This window comes from Emydura macquarii, unplaced genomic scaffold, assembly GCF_026122565.2.
Source record: "Emydura macquarii macquarii isolate MOO-44397 ecotype Brisbane River unplaced genomic scaffold, CSIRO-AGI_Emac_v2 contig_2205, whole genome shotgun sequence".
Taxonomy (NCBI): domain Eukaryota; kingdom Metazoa; phylum Chordata; order Testudines; family Chelidae; genus Emydura; species Emydura macquarii.
This window is the reverse complement of record NW_027132342.1, coordinates 1,668,185-1,693,770: the sequence shown is the minus strand read 5'-3', so window position 1 is coordinate 1,693,770 and position 25,586 is coordinate 1,668,185. Positions and strand designations below refer to the sequence as shown.

General features: G+C 39.5%; 1 protein-coding gene across 7 annotated transcripts in view; it reads left to right on the top strand.

The window, feature by feature from the left end:
- LMO3 (LIM domain only 3) overlaps positions 1 to 22,246 on the top strand; it is a 76,325-nt gene extending 54,079 nt beyond the window's left edge. For 6 of the 7 annotated variants that reach the window (XM_067559164.1, XM_067559163.1, XM_067559168.1 and 3 more), the window contains 2 exons: positions 7,353 to 7,478; positions 21,768 to 22,246. In XM_067559164.1, the coding sequence (XP_067415265.1) occupies positions 7,353 to 7,478; positions 21,768 to 21,873 (232 nt within the window). In that variant the 3' untranslated portion in view covers positions 21,874 to 22,246. Of the gene's footprint in view, positions 1 to 7,352; positions 7,479 to 8,804; positions 8,941 to 21,767 lie in introns of those variants that run through there. The other variant, XM_067559169.1, reaches the window with a different exon arrangement.
- The last annotated feature ends 3,340 nt before the right edge of the window (positions 22,247 to 25,586 follow it).

Below are 25,586 nucleotides of genomic sequence, written 5' to 3'. Positions count from 1 at the left end.
GATAAGCATTTATGAAAATTTGGCCCATTTATGATACTAGACTCTCTTTTTCAAAATCTGGCCCTAAGACTGTGCACGTGTATATATCTCTGCTGACCAGGCTGATCTACGCATTTTGCAACTGCATAACACCACCTCCTCCCCACTGGCAAACAATTCCCGGTTTTGTAAGTGCAGGCACAGATAGAAATAAATCTGAAAGGGTTTGAAAACTGGTCATTTTCACCCACTGTTGAGAGGTTTTCATTATTTCCCTTTCCACCAATACTCCTCTACCTCCCCCCCTTCCTTTCTTTCCAAGGTCTCTCTGTTTTGACAGCCATTACTGATCACTAGGGTAAGGTTGAGCTCAAATCTAAGGGCTCAATTCAGTTCAGGTCACTGGGAGTCTTTCCAGTGGCTTGAGTAGGTGCTGGATCAGGCAGTATGCGAATAAGCAAGCTGAATTTGAACTCTGCCTCCCTCACCTCCAGGGAGGATGTCTGGCTTACCTTCAGTAACAAACATGGAGAAGTATTCTTTTTCCCCTTTGCTAAAATACTTTTCTTTTTATCATGATTATTTAAAAATCTGTACCAAGGAGCTGAGGATGGATGGGATGGGAGTGAAATACTACGCACCCCTTGTAAAAATGGGGCAAATCTACTTGCTTCAATTTCTGTAAAAATTTACCTTGAGCAATTTTCCAAATTGCCTAAGGGATTTAGGAGTACAACTGAAAATCAATAGGGCTTGTGCTCCTAAGTCCCTTAGGATCCTTTGAAAATCTTCCCTTAAACCATCTTCATTGTATAAAAATAACATGTTCCTCTTAAAAAAAAAAATCTTTCCAATGTACTTTTAAAATCTAGAACTTTATATTATAAGAGGTAGATACATTTTAGGTTCTCTTTTTTTGCTTTCCTACATAGCATATTGTTCTGACTACATATTTGCCAACGGCCAAATTCTGCTTTTAGTTACATTCATGAGACTTCTGTTGAAGTCAGTGAACTGGACTCATGCATGCAAGGAGAATGGTTGATCATTGATTTCAGTCAATGTATGGTAAAATTTAACACTTTGGGGTGTGCTATTTTCCCCACTTTCTGCACAATGCAATAATAAAGTGTTTTAAATGTGCCTAGTATTCTCTCGCCAAGTTTGTACATCCCTACGGGATGTTGTGATTTGAAGATTAGGTCCTGATTAACACATGGATAAAGTGAGACAGAGGTTAAGTGAGTTGTCCAAGGTCACTTAATGAGTTAGTGGCAAATCCAGGTTTAAAACTCAGTTTCTGACTCTAGCACTGTGCTAATATCACAAACTTCACTTCCTCTTACAAATCCTGGGATGCCTGGTAGTGGTTTACCTGATGTTGATGAGGGAAATGTAATACACTGTTAATATGCAATTTAAAATAGAAATGCGGTGAAATTCAGTATTAGTACCATTGTTACATGGTTGAATAGTTGTCTGCTATATACTTTAGGAAAATTCCACCTCGTGTTTGCTGCATCTTACCTAAATCTTGTTTTTTTTAAATTTATTTAATATTTTCCTTTGCGCGCACACCGTTCATTCTTTTCATGCAAAATGAAAACACAAATTATGCCACTTTTTAATTTAAGAAACCAGTAAGCAACCAAAATGCCATAGGAATGTACAGGAGTGGATTTTTATACAGTGCAGCTCTAGAACAGAACTAGTAAAAAAAGGAGAAACCCGTGGAGGACATGACAAGTAGCGTTAGATTCTTATGGAAGTCCCACAGCATTCAGTAGAGAAATATGGGCCCAGTTCTTTTAATGCTTTGTTAATGCCAGTGTAGGTATGAAATCAGTGGAGTTACACCGGCATAAAATTGGTGCAATGCAGTAGACAGCCAGGTCCTACATCCACACTTCGGGTCTAAGCCAGAGCCCACTGAAGTCAAGGGAAAGACTGCCATAGACTTCAGTGGGGTTGGATCAGGCCCATGTAGAATATCATATGGTTCAAAAATACTGCCTGCCAAAGTGTAGCTGTATCATCTCTTTACACCTCTACTTATCCACATCCTCCCCTCTCTCTATCTGTTCCTAAGCTCTACTACCAGTACTTAACCAGGGCTTAATTGGTGCTGAGGCTGGGCCCTGGCACCTAGCCTTGGCACCTCTGGCAGCACTTAATTTGTACCAGGGCTTTGGCACCTCTGGGCTTGCCGTGTCAGGCGCTGGTCCCCGCGTGGGCAGCAGGAGGCTCGTGCTGGCCACAGAGTGCCCTTTCTGCACAGGAGCTGCAGCTTCTTTGCCCCCAGATTCCAGGCCGTCACTTCACCCGCACCCCTGCGCAAGGCCAGCAGCACGCTGAGCCTACCTGACGCCCAGCAGGGTGCAGCTGTTGCTAAATCGGCGCAAGATGAGCTCCCGCATCCTGGGCAGTGAGTCCTGGGACACCACCCCTCAGAGCCAGCACCCCCTTGTCTTCCTGGGGGGCCCCCATGTGGTGGCCGGTGCCCCCTGGGAGGCCCAGGAGAGGCAGAGACTCCTCAGTGCTGCCAGCGAGGGGAGAGGTGAGGTGTCAGGGACTGGGGAGGTGACCGTGCAGCTGGGGCTCAGTGCAAAGCAGAGGGAACTGGGCACCAGGGCAGGAGTGAAGCTCCAAGAGGTGATCCTGGTGCTGCGGGTAGGGTCCCACCGGGGGATGCAGAATAGGCACATGGAGCAGTCAGAGAGGGGCACACAAGCTGCACCAGGTGGGGTGGCAGCTCTGCACTCTAGCTGAGGGGCGCTGACCCCCATGGTGCCCACAATCCTGGCTGATGCAGCTCCCCAGCCAGTGGCCATGTTTGACAGGGTGGGGGGATGCTGCCCGTCCTTTCCCCTGCAAGAGACCTGCACTGGGTGGAAGTGAGAGTTAGGCCCGATTCTAGACCCCCTGGCATCATGGGTGTTGTGTTCTTCCCCCGGAGGGGATTCTAGCTGGGCAGGTGCCCCGATCCAGGTCTAGAGCAGAGTGATCCGGGTTTAGGTGGCAGGGCCCACAACCCCTTCATGCGTGAGCGATGGCTCGGGCAGGATGGAAAATGAATACCCCCCAGCATTGAGAGACCGATGGGGATGGTTGGGGAGGTAGTGCTGCTCTTCCCTGTCCCTACCTCATTTGGAAACCAAAGCACCAGCCCTGCTCCTCTCCAATCCCCCCAGACAATCACGCAGAGTGTGGGGATATGTGTTGGGGTGGGTGTGTAGGATAGGGGGTGCATCAGTGCTTAATCTGTGCTGGGGCGGAGCCCCGGCACCTCTTTCATTAAACATTAAGCACTGTACTGAACCTTCAAGTTTCTGTTCAGGAAATCCACCAAAGCAGATCAGTAATATGCTATGTAATTCTGGTGTTTGTTATGTTAAATGTCAGGTTTGGGGCGGGTTTGGTTGTGTTGGTGGGTGCTTGGTTCTCTTTTTTTGCGCACGCGCACGCCTATGTACACAATGCTCTATATCCTTCCAGTATTTTCTAAATGAATATTTGTTTGCTTGCAGTCAGTGATTGCGACAACACTTGTACTGAATCTCTTAAAATATAGTCTAAACACAGTTTGAGAGAATGCTTCAAAAATTCTAGAGAAAAGCTATCCTTGTCTAATAAATACTCTAATCTTTTGCCATTAGGGAAATCAGTAAGGACCCATGTCCTATCCCCTAAGTATAGCCAGGACACAGTCTAACTACATTTTAGTACAGAAGACTGACAGCTGAGTCTTAAACATTCTAATGATAGCAGAGAAGAAGAACACGAGTTGGGCATATCGTAAAATGAGTGCTGGGTAAAAACAGAGCAGATGTATAAACGCATGACATTCTTTGGATAAACAAGAGCAGAACTGGGAGTCTGTCTCTCCGTGTAACAATTTGAACCAGGACGGAGACTGTTAGAAAACAATAATTTCTTTTCAGAAGAAAAATGATGAATTCATAAAGTAAAATCTTGTTTCAGCATCCAGTTTCTGGGGGAAAAATACCAATATATGATTTGGAGAGCCTGGTACATGCGCTCACACAAAGGAGTACCCGAAGGTGGCTGTTGACTGATTTCTTCAAGCTTGGACAAAACTGAGGAGAAAGTCTAACAAATGCATCGTCTTGCAGTAAATTAGATCAGATTTCCGCATCTCCGCGCTCAGTCTGTGAGCTGACAGTTCAGTAGAACGTTCTCTTGTAAGGTTCGCCCTCTTAGGGAAAGGGGCAATAATTCATCATTAGGATTTCAGAGTCCAGGTGTAGATGAAAACTGATGGAGCCTCCAGCGAGGCAGCAAAAGTGCACAGAAGAAGAAAATTTTATCTGAAGCCTAATTCCCTGGTTACAGCAGAGAATAATTAAGATAATATTGCTTCAAGAGTTCTTTAATGATTAAAAATCACATATGCAGAATCCATAAATTGGAGGGCAACAGATTGGAAGGATATAGCATCAGAGATCTGTTTTGTGTGCATTGTACAGGAAAGTACACCAGTGGCAGAACAGCAGCCTGGCCAGCCACAGGAGACCAGGCCCATTCCAAGGACTTTGTTTAGATGCAACAAATCATTTGTCTGTTATTAACCCAGAGCTTGTAATTATGCAGATTGCCATAGATTTTCCTGGGCCTGGAAGTGAGATTGAGGGTTGTTCACACTATAGCAGGCAGCTCAGGGCTGGCCATGCATTACTGAACTTGCCACATTTATCATGTTGACTGATGGCAGCAGAAGCAGGTCTCAGGTCCCAGTGGTTAATGTAGTGGGTAATTAACTGTCATTTGCCTAGTAATAGGCTGATGATCAATGGTTTGTGTGGAAACAAATTCTAATCAGGTAGCTGATAAATGCTCAGGGAGCGAGAGCAATTGAAATTGGGGGAAACTATGTCCAGAATTTCAAAATGGCATTGTGGGTTTTTATTATTATTATTAATGGGGGGAAACTATGTTCTTCATATAAATAGCTTTATCCAAAATTAACTGTAGCTAATATTAATCTCGCATGAGTTTGTTTGCTTGTGTAGGGGAGAATTCACTGTAAAGGAGGCTTCTTCTCCTCTACTTGGCTGAAATTTATAAATAGATCTGGTACTTAAAAGTGAAGCTGCTTCCATATGGAACTGTTACGTTAGAAGAGTGTACAATAAAACCCCACAAAGTGAACTCGGGTGGTTTTCTATTGGTAGGGATGCAGAATGATGCTCCCAGATTGTTTTATCGCACTGCAACGTACAGACTACAATGAACCTCAGCTTGCACAAAGTGTTTTATACTGAAAAAGATGTTACTATGAAGAGTAATACCACATGCACGTAATCCCCAATTCAGCAAAAGTGTTAAGCACATGCTTAAGTTTAAATGTGTGAATAGTGTCACTGAAGTCTTGAGAGTACCCACTGTATTGGACCTGAGGAGAATGAGTCTGTTCATGTGCTTAAGTGCTTTGCTGTATTGGGGACTTAAAGCATAACTTTCTCATTAATGGGTAGCTAATATAATAATACTCAACATTTACAGCCCTTATGTAGCACCTTTTGCAACCTGATCTACATTTCTTGTTCATCTCTCACTCTCATTGACCGCCGGGTGGATGTGCAAGGAATACAGAATTGAGCCCTTGGTCAGATGATCTCAACAGTCTTCACAAGTATTAACCCTTACAATATACCTGTGAAGTAAGTAGGTATTAGGTCTATTTTACAGATGAGGAACTGAGGTTTGAGTGAAACCAACCCAGGACGTCTGTAGCAGAGCTGGGCCTAGGGCTGGAATTGAATGTTTAGAAAGAGAACATGAATTAAAAAAGCATTGTGTATATATAACTTTAATAATCAGTTTTAACAGTTAACAGAAACAAAGTTGATACGGGTTTGAATAATCTGACAGGAGCTGAGTAACACAATGCTGCTGATTAAGCCTTGGTGTTCATTATCTCAAAAAACTTCTTCAAATAATGGTAACCAGCATATCAGACAATCCGTGGAAAATGGTTCACAATTTCAAAATAAACATGCATGTATTTATGCAAAAAGTACATCTTAAGTGGAAGCAGAAGGTAAAAGGAATTGGAATTAAGTAGGTTTGTTGGTAACTTGTGAAATTCAGTAAAATGAAGGATGTGATTAAAAAAGTGCATTCGTTTTTATGTTACCAAACTGAATTTTATATAGAGCACCTTTGAATTCATTAGTTTAGAACTGCTTTTAATTTGGTGTTTCCCTTGAGAGCCATTATATTTTTCTGCTGTCAGCCTGATGTTGAGGAAAAAAGAGAACTGGCAGATGTGGCGTTTTCATCTAGTTTGCTTCATAGTTAAAAACAGCATTAACTGCTATCTCCAGGCAGAGCATTACTTTTAATAATCCATCACAACTATTAAGTAGTTTAAATAAAACTTAGTTTCAAAGATTGCTGGCATGTGTAGCTAAAAGTACTTTTTCTTGTTCATTATTATCCTCGTATGTTAGAAAATCATGCATACATGTAGGGGTTTTTTTTACAGTGATCTCGCTTGAAAAGTTTCAAGAAATCTTTAACAAAGAAATCTTTTAAAACTATATTTAAAAAAATATATTAGGCATTTTTACCAGACATTTTAAATTGTTCTTACAGTATATTATACCTCTACTACTGATGTGGCTATATATAGTTTACAGCCTCATTTACTTTAATGTGCTACATGAATAACATAATCATAGCTATAACTATGGTATAGGGTTGTAAGGTGTGTGAACCGCTAATGCTTTCTGACGATTTAAATGACTTGTTCATAAAATGTTCTTTTAATAATAATGGTAAAGCTTTTAGCACTAGATGTCAGAAATGTGGAGAATATTGGCTTTTTTAAGTGTTATTTCTTTTCTAGCTAAAATGTGTTTTAATAATAAATAGCACTGAGGCCAAGGTTATTTGACTCTCATATTCACAGTACAATCCAAGTAGAAAGACTCTTACCATATTTCAAACTGGTTGACCTCTGCTTGCATGTGGTTATGTAACTTTCCTAATGTATTTGCCATTTTCTCATTTGCTTGACCAAGATGTTTTTTTCATTAACAGAGGTCAGTGGAATATGTACCAAAGAAGAATATTTATGTATATAACCACCATAAAAATTATTTCACAAGGCACAATATTATTCTGGTACTGTTTTACAGAACTTCCCAGGGCTATCAGCAAGTGACTTCAAGTGGGATTGTTTTATGAGTGCACTTGTTCTGCAAAATATCAGCCTTTCCCAAGAAAGGTTCACTGGGAAGTTGAATGACATGCACACATTTTTATAAAGCCCAAAAAAAAGAAATGGAGCTGTAATTATTTTTTTTTCTTCTCCCAGTTAACCATATCTTCCCTTTGTGTGTCCTCAGGTTATTTGGTGTTACAGGAAACTGTGCTGCCTGCAGTAAGCTCATACCTGCTTTTGAGATGGTGATGAGAGCCAAGGAAAATGTTTACCACCTGGACTGTTTTGCATGTCAACTTTGTAATCAGAGGTAAGAGGACTTCTTCGATTAATTTCCTAGACTAAAACTAACTGGGCATTGATGTGTATATTTTTGTTTAATGAAGAGAAAGCATTGTGTAGGGGTTGAAACACGAGGCTGGGAGTCACTCCTGGATTCCTTTCCTGTTATTGACACAGACAACCTGTATGACCTTGGGCAAGTCACTTAAACTTTTTGTGCCTAGTTCCCTCATCAATAAACAAGAATAATGATACTTCTGCTCCCTCACAAGGGTGCCTGTCAAGCTTAATTAATTAATATTTATAAAGTGCTCCAAGATCCTCTGCTGCAGAAAAGTGCAAAGCAGTACCATTTATCATTATTATGTTAATTTTATTTCAATTCCTCAGCTTTGTCAGTTGAATTTCTTTTAAAATACATACTATTTCTCTCTGTTGACAGAACTCTTATCGTTTGAATTTACAGGACATTGCATTCTATTGTTCTTTGTAAATCAGTATTGGAATCATATGCCACATTCATATGACATTATAAGGTTATTTAATGTTCCAAGGTCCCAATCCCACAAACTTGTTCTGTGCTGGCATGTGTCGGCATCTACATAGAGTCCCACTGACATTCATCCAGGTGGAACATGTTGCAGGATCAGGTTCTAAAACTGCAAAATCACTATGGTTGAGATTTTCAAAGTCAGTTAAGATTCTTGGTCACACAATTCGCAGTAATGTCATTTAGAGTTGGGTAGCTAAATCCTATAGTCTGCTTTGAAAATATCAACCTATGTCTTTGGGGTGGAATCTTGGAAGCCAATAGGAGTTTTGCCATTGACTTCCCTGGGGCCAGAATATCACCGTTAGAAATTAAAGAATTGATTCACAAGTACTATTTTATGTACATACTACATTGCCTCGATTATTATATAATCCTACATTTAGTAACACATTTTACAGTTTACATTTTTTACATTCACATAAAAAGAAACACTCATACAACTTCGTTAGATAGTAACTAAGAATTAGTACAATAATATTCTAATGGAATATTCACCAAATGTAAATCTAGCCTTAAATAAGCCATGCTAACTTACCGTGTATTACAGTGTATTATTCTATAGAATTGTAGTAATTTAAAAATCAAGCATCCCCAGAGCAACATAAAATGTACAGCTGCTAATAAGTATAGCACACTACAATTACACTCTAAAAAAAGCTAAATTGACCTTTTTCATCATGTTGCATGGAAAATTAAAATATCAGACAAATAATAACCACAGCTTAAACGATATAATAATGCAAAGTAATTATAGGTTATAATGCTATTTACAGATCCTGTATCAATTTTGTCTTGCTACAGAACTAAAAGGCTGTATTCAAAATAATATCTACCCTACCAGTAGAACTCACTGAAGTAAGACACACACACTCCTAAATTCAGATTCTAAACCTTTCATATCCCTAATGCTGTGAACCACTGTTCTAGTATCATTATTAAAGTGCCTAATATATTTCTGTTGTTCGCTTCATTTATTACATGCCATAATGGGGCTGCATATCTTTAGTGTTGGTTATGCACAATTAGCACTTAGTTATTGTCTTGTCACTTCAGCCTATATAAGACAAACTTCTTTAATGCAAGAAGTCAGCTAATCTTCATCACTCAAGCAAAGCAGACAATTTTTGTTATCCTGAATACAAAAGATTTCTATTTAGGTGGTACATTTTAATTTGATTGGTGACTGTTTCCTCCACAAAAACCCCAAAACTATAATAGTCATTGTTAATATCCTTTTCCGATTGCCATAAATGTGAACTAATGTAGGTCTTCAGAGTATGAAAACATCAGAGTGGTGATCTTGGACAATTTGGGTTCCTATCAGGAATATTCTCTGCTACTTCTTAAATGAAGTGTTTTAGTAGGGGGTGTAATATTTTGATCCACTTTGTCGTCGTCGTGTGTCTGTCGTCTCTGCACTTTCAATCTAGTTTCTCATTTGGGGGTTTTAGGCTTTTCCTGTGCTTTGGACAAACTGCAGCTAGACCGCTGATGCTCATAAGCAGAGAGCCTTATGAGGAGGGATCCTTGGTCCATACCTTTCCCACAACACTGGGATTGCCGTACCTGATGGGCAAATGGTTCATATAGTCAAAGCGGTGGGCCAGTACCAGATGTTTCCAAGAATTCTATACCAGAGAGAGAGGGGAGTTATTTAAAGTCAGCACCAGTGTGGACACAAGAACAAATGGATATAAACTGGCTTGAAATTAGACGCAGGTTTCTAACCATCAGGGGAATGGAGTTCTGGAATAGCCTTCCAAGGGGAGCAGTGGGGGCAAGAAACCTATCTGGCTTCAAGACTGAGCTTGAAAAGTTTATGGCGGAGATGGTATGATGGGACAGCATAATTTGGCAATTGACTGATCTTAGATTACTAGCAGTAAATATGCCCAAAGGCCTGTAAACGGATGTTAGATGGGGTGGGTTCTGAGTTACTACAGAGAATTCTTGCTGGGTGTCTGGCTGGTGAGTCTTGCCCACATGATCAGGGTTTAACTGATCGCCCTATTTGGGGTCAGGAAGGAAATTTCCCCAGGGCAGACTGGCATAGGCCCTGGGCGTTTTTCGCCTTCCTCTGTAGCATGGGGCACGGGTCACTTGCTGGTGGATTTTCTGTATCTTGAAGTCTTTAAATCATTATTTGAGGACTACAATAAATCAGTCTTAGGTTAGGGGTCTATTACAGAAGTGACTGAAGTTCTGTGGCCTGCGTTGTGCTGAAGGTCAAACTAGATTATCATAATGGTCCTTTCTGACCTTTTAGTCTATGAGTCTATATATTGTAACCTCATAACACAATGGGACACAATCCTGATCATGGTCTCTGGGTGCTATTGTAATATAAATATTTAATAATAATGGACAGTAACAAAATAACCTACCCATTGGGTATGTTTTTTCCCCATCACCTGACCGTTTGTGGCTAGCTTATGCTCTTTAAGCATGATGATTTGAACCTCTTTTTTATTTTGTTTTATAAATCCTCATTTGTGGATGTGCATATTATCCATATAAATGTCTAATTCCACTAAACTTTTGCATGATATCATGTAGCAATGAGTTCCACTGATTGTGTGTTTCATATTAAAAGAATCACATCAGTGTTGTTGTTTTTTTCCTTTTAATTTCCTTGCATTGTTGTATTATGGTAAGATAAATAGGAGTGCTGGATTGACTTCCTTGTACCATTCATTATTTTGTATGCCTCTGTCATTGCACCTTGTTGTCTCCTCTTAGTCCTTTCAATCTCCATACCTCTAATGATTTTCGTTGCCCATCTCAGGACCCCTTGTATTTCCTCTGTCTCATCTTTGAGGCAGGGGATCAAAACTCAAAACCAAATTCCAGGTGAGGGTGTGGCACAGCTCTAGTCATCCCCCCTTCCTTTCATGGCCAGTCACCAGACTAATATGAGGGAATCCAGCCACTGCATTCTTATGTGTTTTAATCCACTGGAGTCTAAACAGAGTCCAGGCACTGCTGCTCTATTGGAGCTCCTAGGCTCCCTCTCAGGTGAAGACAAGACCCTCTGACTAGTATCCCCACCTGAGAGCTGTGACTACATGGTCCCCTGTTCAGCTGCTAGAATCAGAGCTGACCCCTCACAATTTAAGCACATCCTCTCCCAAAACTCCACCTGAACGTGTGAGCCTGATCACATTGATCATATAGAAAACATATCTGGAATGCTCTAGCTCACCCTGCCTTTGGGAGTCCTTGAGGGACCATCTGAGTTCAAGCAGACAGGGTTCCCCCTGCCGCATCAGGTTGCTGCTGCAGTTTTTCTCTGCTTGAGCTGTTGAAGAGGGCCAAAGACCCCAAAGAGATCAGCTGTCTCCTTTTTATAGCCCTCTAGTTTTTTTGTCAGGTGACTCCCGGACCAGCCTCCTCGGGTGATCCCAGGCCCCTGGCAGGTGACCTCTCCTTTGACAAACCAGTTCTTCTGGGTGGGAGCCAGTGTATTGTCTAGGATGGTGGTATATGAATTGAGGACCATCCTAAGTTAACAACCTTCTATAGTCAGCCCTGTATCACTACTGGTTGGAATTTCAGTACCATATGGAAGTAAAAAGGTGTGGTAAGGTATGGCCAAGTGGCTATGAGAGAGGCACTGAAGGCAGATATGTAAGCCTCAGATTGGTCAGAGCCCTGTACCTGGCCAGCTGGGAAGGGGTAATCTTAGGTTAATGAGACCACCTGGGGCTAATTAAGGGCTCACCTAAGAACTATTATAAGCTCTTGCTCCAGTTAGAGGGCTGAGAGAGTTTGGAGTGGTGAGAATGAAGAGCAAGGAGCTGAAGGAAGCAAAGTGAAATACCAGAAGCGGGAGTGGACTAGGGGACAGAACCATGGTAGGGGAAAGTTGCCACTACCAGGAGGGTGACTACTAGAGTCTGAGGAGGACAGCGTGGGGAAGCAGTCCAGGGAAAAGACTGTAGCAGTTTAAAAGTTCCAGAGGGGTAGCCGTGTTAGTCTGTATACAGCAAAAACAACGAGAGTCCTGTAGCACTTCAAAGACTAACAAATTTAATCTCTGCACAAAAGCTTATGCTGTAACAGTTTAGGCGCACCAGCAGCAGGAGGCTGCTGCCATCAGCGTCTCTGGGCTGGTATCCGAAGTAGAGGGCGGGCTCAAACACCCCCCCCCCCCCCCACTGGCCACATCTGGGACGGCCAAAGCTCTCCCCAGAGAAGGGGTGAAGACCCCACGGGCCCCATCAAGCACCACACCACAAAGGCAAAAGAGAAGGCAGGTTGCCCAGACATTTAACGTGGAGTTTTCTTCTTGGTAAAGATACATACAGAGTTCATAATCTCATAGAATTCATATTGTACAGACATGAGCCCCAAGTCATCACAGGGTGTATCAACAATACCATTATACTTCTATCCCCTTTTCCAAGCTTGCCTCATGTATGAAATATCATTCCTGAGCTGACTGACTGAATTCCCCTTCTCAATCAGGTAATATCCACTTCTACTGCTATCACTACATGAAAGGAGTTAAGATCAATATTTTATTTAAACACACACATGCACTGAGGTAACAAAACATGCCACCTTGGCTTATATATTTGATCCCTTTCCTCACCGTCTGTTATGGTCCCATTTAACTGTAAACTCTTTTGGGCAGGGTCTTGTCTTTAGGGCAGAGTTTAGCATATTTGGAGTGCTCCTGTAACATAAATAATCATTCTTCGTATGTGGTAACATTTCAACTTTTTAACTACTGCTGTGCACAGGGAAGAGTTTCCCATTAAGCTGTGATGCCCAGGTCTTTTTCCTAAGTGACTATACTTAATTTAGAACCGAACAGTGTTTGAGTGGATTAAATGATTTCTTTAAATTCGCATTAGTTAACACTGAATTTCATCTGCCATTGTGCTGCCCATTTGTTTAGTTTTGTCCGGTCTGTCTGAAGTTCCTCAGTCTTCCTCAGGTCTGACTATCCTAAATGATTTTGTGTCATCTGCAAATATGGCCACTTGCCTGTCAATTCTCTTTTCCAGGTCATTAATGAATAGACTAAACCACATACCGTGGATCCTTGGGGCAACCCACCATTAAGATTTTGCCATGCTGAGAGATATTAAGAATAGGTGCAATGTTTGCTATGCTTAGGTAGCTGATTTCAATGAGTGATGGCTTTTGGGGGGTTTTTGGAGCTCATTTCATTCATGAATTCCTTGGCTTTATACACTCTAGTCCAGGTTGATCTTTAATTTGCCAGTTTATTCCAATGTCTTCTCTTTTAACACTAAAATTCAGTACTCCATCTTTATTATTTGAGAAAACTAGGGTAGATCTCTCCAAAACATCCTCGGTACCAAAAAGTAACGTGAAGAAATAATTGAACTCATCTGCAATATCCTTATTCTCTCTAATTGTTTCCTTTATTTCCTGGTATTCCATTAAACCTCCACTCGATGTGGCACTAGGCCCTGCCTCTGCCTCAGTTTCCCCTTCTTCGCCAGGTTAAGCAGACTTCATCCTGCACGTGTTTTCTCAATAGCGGTGCCCTCTTGTGAGTCTGGTTTATTAACATAAAAGTCAAAGCACCACAAATCTTTACAGAGTTTTCCTGACTGGCTCACATGGTCAGTGCAAGCTTTCCTACTAACAGACTCCTGCTCTCTGCATGACTCTTTCCCAGGCTCTCTTCTTAGGAGTACTGGAGAGTCACTTAGCATAGCCCTTCTTGCTGGCCCTTTCCTGGCTGTTCTTCCTGCCCTTTAATGGAAAACTCACACCCTGGTCGGCTCTCCCTGAAGTCTCTCTTGTATCTTAATATGGGCTGCCATCATATTTCTCTGCAGGCCTGGTTCTTAAACACATCACATGATCCTTTTATTCATTCCTTCCAATGGGGGAGGTGGGTTAAGCCTGAAACAGGTGAAGCTAGGCCCCCCCGCCCCCGTAGGGACCAGCTCACCTAGTGACAAGACCCAACAATTCTCCTGCATATTATATATATATATGTTCTTGATACTTGCTTTAATGTCTTCATTATTGTCTCTTCAAGGGCCCTATTCAAAGCTCACTGAAATCAATAGAAAGAGTCCCTCAGATTCAGTGTAGTTTAGATCAGGTCCTAAATTTGCTCTCAAGTAGGAGAACTACAATTTATTTTACCTGTTTCTTTTTATTGGCTTCACTTAGGCTAGATCTCCATATCTGAAAGATAAGTTTGGCTCAAAAAATCGTTTACCTTGCCGTTTCTGTCCACATTTGTTTTTTCTTCCCACCTTTGCCACTTTTTTTTTTGTTGTTGTTGAGGGATAGGGATGCCTCCTGTGTTACTGTTATTGTATGCTTAAGTAACTTGGGTTTAAAGATTTTAATTTCCTCACTTTGACTGTAGGATCACTGTGACTAGCTTCCTCTATTTTTCTAAATTAATCTTTCTGAAGTTTCATACCAGAGAGCTAATTCTTGGTATCTTTCCTCCCCTAAGGATACTACTGGGGTCACTATGACATAATGGCAGTCAACTTATAGGTTCAGATGCTCCCCTTTGCGCCCCACAGCCACTTTTAACCTCTTCTCCTAAGTGAAAGAATTCTTTACCTCCCCTCAGTAATAGCCCCAAACCAATCAACTGATCCAGGGTAGCTTAGAGAGAACAAATATTGTCATCATGGAAAATAAAGAAAAAAATTAAAGAACTTGCGAAGATTGATGTTGCAGATTAATGTTCCCTCAAATTTTGACAGGTGTACAAAAAAAATGTGTGTGTGGCAGGTAAGGTTTTAAGTAGAAAATCTTACATCCTGGGTTCAGACATGTCCTTCCTTGACCCTCTGGACTAAACCTGCTGATCTCACTCAGCATTCAGCTCCCATCCTTCCCAAAGTTTCAGTCTCCCTCCTTTCCCTCATCTAATTTTCATAGGAGCCTGACCCAATGGGCTCCACCCCATTCATCACTTCCTAGATAATTCCTCTCCACTTTTTCGGACCAGTTTGGGCTATGGTTTAAAACTCCCATCCAACCACCACCACCACCATCGAGGGATATTAAACCTACTCTTCTATTCTTTTATTCTTTCTTGGAAATACTCTATCTTAATAACTGGGCTTCAGTTTGTCTGGCCAAACTTTAATTCAAGTCACAGTCCCAATGTATAAACACTTTTATCTGGCATCCTATAAAAATATAGAAAACCTACACTACATGACAAAATAGTTTTCTTCTTTATCAGACATGATTTTAGTGTTAGGTTTGTATATGTTTGTAACTCTAGCATTAGATTCCTACAGGAGCTGAATGGTGAGCATATTGACCACCTATTTTAGAATACAGTTTAATAGCTGTGGATAGAATAATAAGAAGAGAGCAGTAGGGACATACTACAACCACCTCACCAGGATAGTGGTGGTGATTATGAAATGGGCAGGGGAGGTTACAAAATCAGAAAACCCAATAACAACAGGGGATTTCAACTTTCCCAGGGTTGACTGGGTACATGGCAAATCAGGAGGGAATGCAGAGATAAGATTTCTAGACACCATAACTGACTGCTTCTTGGAACAGCTAGTCCTGGAACCCATAAGGGGAGAGGCAATTCTTGATTTAATCTTAAATGGCGCACAGGATCTGTACTAAGAGGTGAATATAGCTCAACTGTTCAAGTGATAGCAACCATAATGTTGTTAAATTTAACATCCATGTAGGGAGGAAATTGCCGGAGAAACCTACCACAGTAGCATTTAACTTCAAAAAGGGGAACTACACAAAATGAGAAAGCTGGTTAAACTGAAATTAAAAGGAATGATTACAAGCATGAAATGCCTGCAAACTGCATGGAAACTATTTAAAAACATCTAATTAGAGCCTCAAACTAACCACATATCCCAAATTAAAAAAAAAAAAAAAAAACAGTAAGAGAACCAAAAAATGCCATCATGGCTAAACAATAGATTACGAGAGACGGTTAGAGGCACAAAGACATCCTTTAAAAATTGGAAGTCAAATCCTACTGAGGAAAATAGAAAATGGCATAAATTCTGTGAAGTTAAATGTAAAAGTATAATTAGGCAGGTTAAAAAAGAATTGGAAGAGCAACTGGCAAAAGACAAAATAACAGCAAAAAAAATGTTAAATACATCAGAAGCAGGCAGCCTGTTAAAGAATCAGTGGAACCACTGGAGAATTGAGGTGCTAAAGGAGCACTCAAGGAAGACAAGGCCATTGTGGAGAAGCTAAATGAATTCTTTGCATCAGTCTTTACTGCAGAGAATGTGGGGCCACCTGAGCCATCCTTTGTAGGTGACAAATCTAAGGAACTATCCTAGATTGAAGTGTCAGTAGAGGAAGTTTTGGAACAAATTGATAAATTAAACAGTAATGAATCACCAGAACTAGATGGTATTCATCCAGGAGTTCTGAAGGAACTCAGATATGAAATTGCAGAACTACTGACTGAGGTATGTAGCCTATTGTTTAAATTAATCTCTGTACCAGATGCCTGGAGGATAGTTAATGTAATGCTGATTTTTTTAAAAGGTTCCAGAGGCAATCCTGGTAGTTACAGGACAGTAAACCTAAGTTCAGTACCAGGCAAATTTGTAGAAACAAGAGTAAAGAACAGAATTATCAGATATAGGAAAGGGAGAAATGATAAGAGAAACTATCATAATGCCACTATATAAATCCATGGTGCACCCACACCTTGAATACCATAAGCAGTTCTGGTTTCCCCATCTCAAAGAATATGCACTAGAATTGGAAAAAGTACATTGAAAGGCAACAAGAATGAAAAGGGTATGGAACAACTTCCATACAAGAAGAGATTTAAAAAGTCTGAGGCTGTTCGGCTTTAGAAAAGAGACAATGAAGGGGAGGTATGATAGAGGTCTATAAAATCATGAATGGTGTGGAGAAAGCGGGGAAGTGTTGTTTATCCCATCACATAACACAAGAGCCAGGGGTCAGCCAAAGAAATGTATACATAGCAGGGTTTAAAACAAACTTAAGGAAGTATTTCCTCACACAGTGCATAATCAACATGTGGAACTTGTTGCCACGGGATGTCGTGAAGGCCAAAAGTATAACTGGGTTAAAAAAAGAATTAGAGAAGTTCATGGAGGATAGGTCCATTACTATTAGCCAGGATGGTCAGGGACAGAACTCCATGCTCTGTATGTCCCTAAACTGCTGACTGCCAGAAGCTAGAACTGGATAACAGGATGGATTACTCAGTAATAGCCCTGTTCTCTTCATTCCCTCTGAAGAATCTGGCATTGACCACTGTCAGAAGACAGGTTAGAAGAGCCTTCATGGCCATTTTTATGTCCTTATGTATTTAAGATTTTCCATACCAAACTTTTAATAATCTTTGAAAAGCATAGCAAAAAGAGATGTATTTTATTGGGCTCCAGGGAATGATATTGCATATATTCTATCAATTCTTACCAATGAAAGCATGTAACACCAGTCACAAATTAGACATTAGCCTTTGATGTTTGGGGTCTTTTGACAGGACTCTAAAATTAGCAAACCGTAGGTATATATTAATGAACTAAGGTAAAGTAATAACTCTAGTCTATTGAAAAGTATTCATAAGCATTAACCAGAGGTACACTAATAGTCAATTAACTTTTTTTTTAAATTGGGAGGGAGGAGAGCAAGGGAATAATTATGTAATTGGGTGCAAGAAAAAGTTTCAGGGTGTTTTGTATCTGAATGAAGAGATTGTACGGCTGCTGATCCTAGGGGAAATCTATTAAATGCTTCCATGTTTTGTTTCGTACTTTGCACCACAACAGAAGAGGAGGCACTTTGCACACAGCCATCTTGGTTCCAGGCAGTTTTTCTTATCTTCTCTTAAGAAGTCCCCACTACACTGTCATGTGTCCTCTACTGACTGCTACAGTAAAGATGGCAGATAATTGTGAGATCCCTTTAGCGCTTTGGAAAATGAAATGACTATTTCTTGGAATGCAGGTTTTATACTTCTTGTGATGGTCCAGGCATGCCTTCTGTTTCCAAACAAGGTGATAACAGAGATCATTTCATGATATAAGTGGCCTTCATTTTACCATTTTTAAATATGACAGGAGTTTTAGGATGGAGGTTAATTATACAGGTTATTCCACTAATATCATAGACCTGTCAAAAGTATTATCATCAATTTATGGCCAGTAAGTCCAATCTGTCATGTTAAAGCTGCCTATTGTATATTTTCTCACGCACCTTTGCATGCTTATTAGGAGAAATGTACAAGGATTCTAGGAAAGAAACTGTAGCGAAACACCAGCCACTACCATCTGCCTGATGTAGCCAGAAATGAAGTAACAAGCTTTATCTCATTTTGCATTCCCATCCCAGATGCAGGTCAATGTAGGAACACTTTGCTTTACCACTAGTCAGTTTCCACCCTTTCTCGCTTTTCTCTTTTCCAAATGGAGATGTGAATGCTCTCTGTTGAGTCTCTAACCTATGAAGGTGGAAATAAGGTAACTCACCTAGAAATGAATGTATCTCCAAAATGTGGGGCTTCAAATGTTTATCTGATCTACCCAAACCGTAGGTCTGAAAATTTAACAAGATTTTGGGACTTTGACTTCCAGTTCTATTCCAGTCCAGTTTAAACTGAATATGCCAAACCTGTTTTTGAGGATCAGCTAAGATCAGAAGTTTGGGAACATGGTAGGAGGAGGGGGAGAAGAGATTTTACCTTATTTCAACCAATTAGTCTTCTAGGATCCTTCTAGTGTATTAGTACAATATGTCATTGAATGTGGTTCAGCTTCCATTTGGTACTACCCCTTTGTCAGCAAAACACAGTTCACAGATTTAACAGTGATGGAGAAATTCAAGACCAGCTGTTGCCCCTGCAGACATGATTTAGTCACTGAGGTTGCACATCATGTAAGTCAGCACAGAATTTGGGCCTTAGTATCTAAAATTACAGAATTTTATTCGAGTATAAATATTAAATGGTAGAAAAAATACATGGTTTACCATGGGACACACAGGCCCAGATCCTCAAAGGTGTTTAGGCACCTAACTAAGGTCAAAGCGTTAAAATTGCAAAAGCAAAATGTAATGAGAACACACCTGCATCTATCTGTGTAAAAGTGTCCATGCTTCGTTCTAGAAAAGGACTGTGCACTCCCTGCAGATTATGGGTTTGGGATGGAGGGGTGCCTTTAGGGCTGACAGGTCAAATAGAATAGTGACATAGGACTTTGTTATCTTGGAAGGAAAGAAGCAAACGCTTCAAGAACAAAAATCAAAAGCTTTGCAGCTTAAGTTAGTGTGCTTAGTGATGTATTTTAATCAAGTTATCCCCTGGGTTTGTTTTCTCCCTTAATAACTATTTTATTCTGGAAGTAATCCTTGTATTACACTGGACCCAAAAGGGGTATTTGAATGATTATATAGGTTTGAATCAGTGCATTCTGCTAGCCAAGCAGATGTAATCATGTCTCCCTCTAGTGGCTGGCCCACAAAGGGTGACTGCCTGCTATTTACTCACACTCTTCAAATTGTAGGAGTTTGCGTTTTCTGTACTGAGTTCCTGCACCCTATCGCCATCAACAACAATTGCCGCACTAGGGTATTGTTTTTAGTATCTTATTTATTTCGTCATCCAGTGCAAGTACTCATATGATAGAAAATATAAATGATTTTTTTTAAATTTAAAGTCAAACATGCTTTTCTCTGGAAAATGAATTTGTATGTGGAAAGGCCACCTATGTATGATTCCTATATATAAAATGGGGGGCTACAGTCACATCCACTTTTCAGGCAAAAAATAGACTAGGATTTAGTTTGATTTTGGAAGGGGGGGAGGATATTTGAAGAATCAAGAGTAACCTGAAAAGAGCTAGTTCATTTCAATAACTCTTTTTCAATATATCTACTCAAAATATTTTTTTCTGGTGCTTACAGATAATAGTGGGATTGGGGAAAACCTGTAAATTGTATAAAATAGGCTTGACCATAAATAACTTAAAGATTTCAGGATCATTCCATAATCTGTATTTTCAATCATCATCAGCAGCAGGCAGTAATCCTACAAAAAAAAAAAAATCCACAAATAGACAAACCAATTTTCCTTTAAGAGCAAAGCTAATTCTTTTCAATCCACTTTTTTATTGCACTGTTTCCCCTCTATCTATTTAGCTAGCATAAGGATAAATTTCCAAAGCTACCCAGTTGGAAAATAAATGGGTTCACTGTTTGTCTAGCATTCCAATCTTTACAAATGTAAATCAGTCCAACTGCTACTCATTTAAACCGCCAACTTCACAAAACATTAAAGGGCTGCTTTCAATACACAATTTAATCTGTGACAATTCACCAAGATTTCTACTTGAACATCATTAGAAATTGACTATCTGATAAAGAGAGACCACTAGCAAAGGTCATGAAGGTCAACTTCTCTAATTATAAGAAGTTTTACTGGGTCAACTAAGGCAGACACCACTATTTGAAGGTTAAATTGTTACAATTAAATACATATACAGCTATTCCCATAGCTACTCTGTTGTTAAATGTACCATAAACAACACAAGCATTCATTTCTGACCCTAATTGTGTCCAAGATGTCCCCATTTGGAAATTATACAGGAAAGAACCTTATAATCTGTTACACATTAAACAATACTTTATATAGTAAGATGCATAATTAGCTGATGGAAACTGGTTTCATTTATCCACATCAATGCAAAGGGGTTCATTTGTGTTACTCTTTAGTTTAATTGGAATACTGCAGGCAGTGGGTCCCAATATGTTTTATAGCCGGAGAGTTTGCCATAAACAAAGGAATATAATCCTGCTGCAAAATCAGTCATTAGTGAAACTTGTTTCTATATACTAGGCCCCTGACTGTTGTTCATAGATGTGCTAAAAAAGCACTTCACTTTTTTTTTTTTAAAAGTGATGTATATAAGTAGCCTGATAATCGTACACACATTGCTTAGATTGAAATTATTACTTAAATTTGAAACTAGACAGCTGATATAAACATGCTTTCACACACTTCTGGGAGAATGAAATACAATTCTACAATATTGTTTTCTTAGCAGCCAAGTTCTGAGACATTTACTAGAAAACTGGGATATGTAGACTATTGTATCACAAAATGGGAAGAAATTAAATCCATTTAGTAACTAAATTTATAGTTGATTCCGACAGGTAAACCTATTTGTGTGTATACATATATACATCCACCTACATGTGTTTGTGTGTATACACACAAATATATGCACATACATACATACATACATGTAATTATATATACACACATTATAAAATACTTTTATTCAAAGGACATTTGAATTTAATAGCTATTAGTATGAATGTTCAGGTGGAATACAGTATCATGGTAAATGTACCAACAGCATATGATATCATCCTCTTTCTGATTTGTGTAAAAGAATTAGATTAACTTTGCATACAGGCCAGTGGTCTTGGATGTTATCCTGGTTTATGTGTGCAGGTGTGACCTGATCCAAGTCTGACTCTAATAGACTTCAGTAGGATTTGAATCAAGCCCTTGGTTGAGGGACTAAAAAGCACTCCTATACAGCAAATTTTGTTGAAACCACGGTATACATTTTGATACCAGCACAAATCCAAAGCTGGGCTTTTGTGCACTTTTTGCAGAACGTTGCAACAGACAAAAGAAATGCAGGCTGCATCTTCCATACCACAGAATTCTGAATGCTTATGGTACAAACATGTAGATATAAGATAACATTGTTTCATTGTAAACTACCTCTCTTTCTTTTTTTGTTATTGTATTTTCAGATTTTGTGTTGGAGACAAATTTTTCCTAAAGAACAACATGATTCTGTGCCAGACAGACTATGAGGAGGGTTTAATGAAAGAAGGTTACGCACCCCAGGTTCGCTGAGCTGACGCTACATCGTTAAGAATATAAAGCACTATGTTCTTTTATCTTTTTTGCTCAACATGTATATAAGAAATAACACAGGACCCTACTGAATAGCGTAGATATAGAGAGACAGGATGGTCGCGTGGAATAAAAGGCGGACTGCGTATGTATGTAGTGAAAATTGCTCCAGTTCAGAGTTGAATGTTTATTAAAAAGGTGACTGTACATACTGCTGGATTTTTATTTTATTTTATTTTGGGGGGCTTGCTATTGTTTTGTTTTTTTCCCCTTTTTGTGTCCTTTGGCATGAGATGTTTATTTTGGACTATTGTATATAATGTATTGTAATATTTGAAGCACAAATGTAATACAGTTTTATTGTGTTACCATTTGTGTTCCTGTTTGCTTCTTTGTATTGTTGCATTTAGTACAATCACTGTCTAAACTTATTGTATATTTATGCTTTCTGTATCTACCAGCTATTTTAAATTAGCTGTATCTTTCTAGTAAAAAGTATTAAAGAGCAAATCCCAACCCTTATGCTACAGTTAGAGCTTAAATATACTATTTACATTACAACTATTTAAAAAATAATAATTCTAGCAGCAAGCACTGCGAACAATGCTAAGGTTAAGGGTCTATCGGCGGCGCATGTGTTATAAGCCTCTATTTTTCAGGGGTTATACCTCAGCTGTTTCATTGCATAGATCTCCTCCAAGAGCACTTTAATTTATTACAAAATTTTGAAAAATATGGGACATACTATTGAAGGTGCAAAAGGGAATGATTTTGGGTGCTGCTTTTGTGCGACTAGACATTCAAAGTAAGTTTATTTTATTTTTAAATTAGCTGGAAATTAGGCCCTAATGCAAACCAGTGCCTTTGGGTATCTTGTTATATATATATATTCTGAAGTTGTTTAATTTGGGAAAGTGACTTTACTCTTGTGCAGAGATCTTTTTTTAAGATCAAATTTATTAGGCTTTTGGGATTTTTTGGGGTGGGGAGGAGGGGGAGAAGGGTTATTTTGTCGTGTTTTATTTTTTGCATCAAGACTTAAACCTAACCTTTCATGCAGAGTTGTGTGGCTGTGTCCTAAGTGACTTTTTGTAAAATGATGAGGTTAGAAGGCATCAAGAATAGCTTCAGTTATAGGGTCTGTAGACATTAGGGAAGGGACCCTTGTAGCTGACAGTAGGAAAGTGACTTGTTGCTGACAACTACCCTTAGTGGCTGTTGAAGAAGATGATGATGTAGATGGGACAAAACTTTTTAATGTCATTATAGAAAACAAGAGATACCACATTTACCAATCATACTGTCTGCGATGGTGTCAAATGGTTTTGTCCTGCCTACCCAGGCAATTAAATAATCTTAAAAACCTGTTAAGTGCTGTTCCTGACCATCATTGTCAAGAACAGGTTCATCTCCTAGCGTAGATGGAGCTACATTTTAAAGTCGTGAGCCTATTGCCTCTGTAGCATACCCCTAGGTATTCATATTCCTGGCAGAGCTTAATGACTAGTTAGGCTGAAGTGAGAAATATGAAGGGATAACATGTAAAAACTGCACAGTCAATCCTTTCCTCCTTGGGGCTATTAGAGCTCACCAGGAAAATAGCCTGCATTTAAAAGACTGTCTTGTATGCTGCCATGAAATTGTGATTTTCTTTCCACTAAGAATCTTATACACAAAGTACATCAAAGGTTTGTGTGGTCCCTCTGTCGGTTTGATTTATAATTGCAATGCTATCCTGAGCTCCTCCCATTATCTCCTTCTGCTGTCCCCATGGGTTCTTCCTGAGGAGGGGAGGAGATTCCTTAGTATCTATTGTATGAGTTCTGAGTAGACTGCGCCATGGATTGATTTAGAGATGGATTTTTAACCCTGCAGTCTGAACTTCCAAAATTATCCATCCAAGAGAGATTTAGCATTATAATATTGTATGGATATGAACCCAGATTACAGGCCAGTCACAAAGCTTCACTGATTTCACCTGGAGGAAATGAATGGTCACTAATATCATAGTTCATTCTAGTCAGAGAAAACAGTCCTGTTCTGGGGTTCTGAAAGTTTTCAGCATACGAATCACATTTTAATTGAGAGATTGTATCGTGGACCACCTCTCCTCTCATCTGAGGTCCTGTGAACCTCTTCCACGCTCGTTCACAGTTACTTAACATCTTTGTAGTGACTACAGCAGTTGCTTATGTGGAAGGGTCATTTTAGGAAGGCATTTACATATTTGCTTCAGTGTAATAAGCATTTTGCCTCTTTAGAAAAAAATCAGTCTCCTGTTGTTCTTCATTTCACCTCTCTACTCCAATCTGTTTAGTTACTTTTGTCTAGAAACAAGAATGACTTGCCAGCTCTCCACCAACCACAATTGAGGAATCTCCAATCTAAGAATCAGGACAGGATAGGAATTAAGAAACCTGGATTCTGTCCTTTACTTGCTGTGACAGTGGGCGAGTTACTTAATTTCTCTGTGCCTCAGTTGTCCCATCTGTAAAATGGGGATAATATTTTCACTGCTTGTGTAAAATATTTTCGGCTCCTCAGATGCCAAGAGGTATTATTAAGGATTATTAAGAGCAAAGGATTATTAAGAGCATTAGGTTATTTTGGGAAAAGTTAGGGAAGTGTTTTTTTTAAATGCTCAGTAGGTGGTCGCTTTTGTAAATTAAAGTCAGTCATAGACACGAGGGAGCAACAAATTGAAGATAGGTAATAATCCAATAAAGACTTTTGGCCTAAGGACTGAAAGCAGATAAATGGCATTAGTTCTGTAAATTTAATAGCAAGTTCTTGTTAATACAAAGTGCCACTGTTCAAATCTGTTTGAGATTAGAGAGGAGATTGTGGAGTACCGGTGGGAGAAAACGTGGCTCGTATTTGTGGGCTTGTTGTTTGAGAGATATGTATCAAGTACATACATATATAAAAGGAGTGTATGTAGGATATTACAAAATATATATAGCCCTTGATTTGCGGGTAGGATCGAGAAGAAATCTGAAGTACATGAAAATGTGCAACATCCTATTTTACATAATTTTAAAAATAGGAAATCTAAACTATTTAACTGAAATGCTCCCAAGGTATAAAAGACAATGTTAAAGAGAGGTGGTCTTTCTCTGAGCAGCTGTACTGATCAGTTTATCTGAAGCCTAACCCTGCCCAATTTTCTTTTTAATCATCCACCTCTTTTTTGCCTCTTCATTGCTGCTTGTGATTAAATTCTCTGTTTGCATATGAAGAAACATCCCACTAGTGACTGTGGGTCAGCTTATGCTTGTTTCTCAGCCAGGAATGCTTCCACTAGCATCTTCTCTCCTGGCTTATATATAGTTCTTGCATTGCTGTTTTCTAACCCACGTGGTCACATAAAATCAATCAAACTATATTTTTTTCAATTGTGGAAAGACCCTCTACCAACTGCTACCTTAACATGCTGTGTCACTTTGCTGCTGCTGCTGACAAATCAAGACTTCCTTAGTGACTGAGGTTGAAAGTTGACCGGTGTTTTGTAATTACACTTTTATATTGCTTATTACATTTTCTGGTTTATTTCACACACACATTTCCATTCCCTCCACAATGCTCAAATTTGTGCACACCATAAAAGTGGGGATGGGGGAGAACCTACCACCACTACCTCAACTCTACTTCATTACCCACATATAAAATGACTTAAAGAAAACAGATAGACAAGGTGGGTGAGGTAATATCTT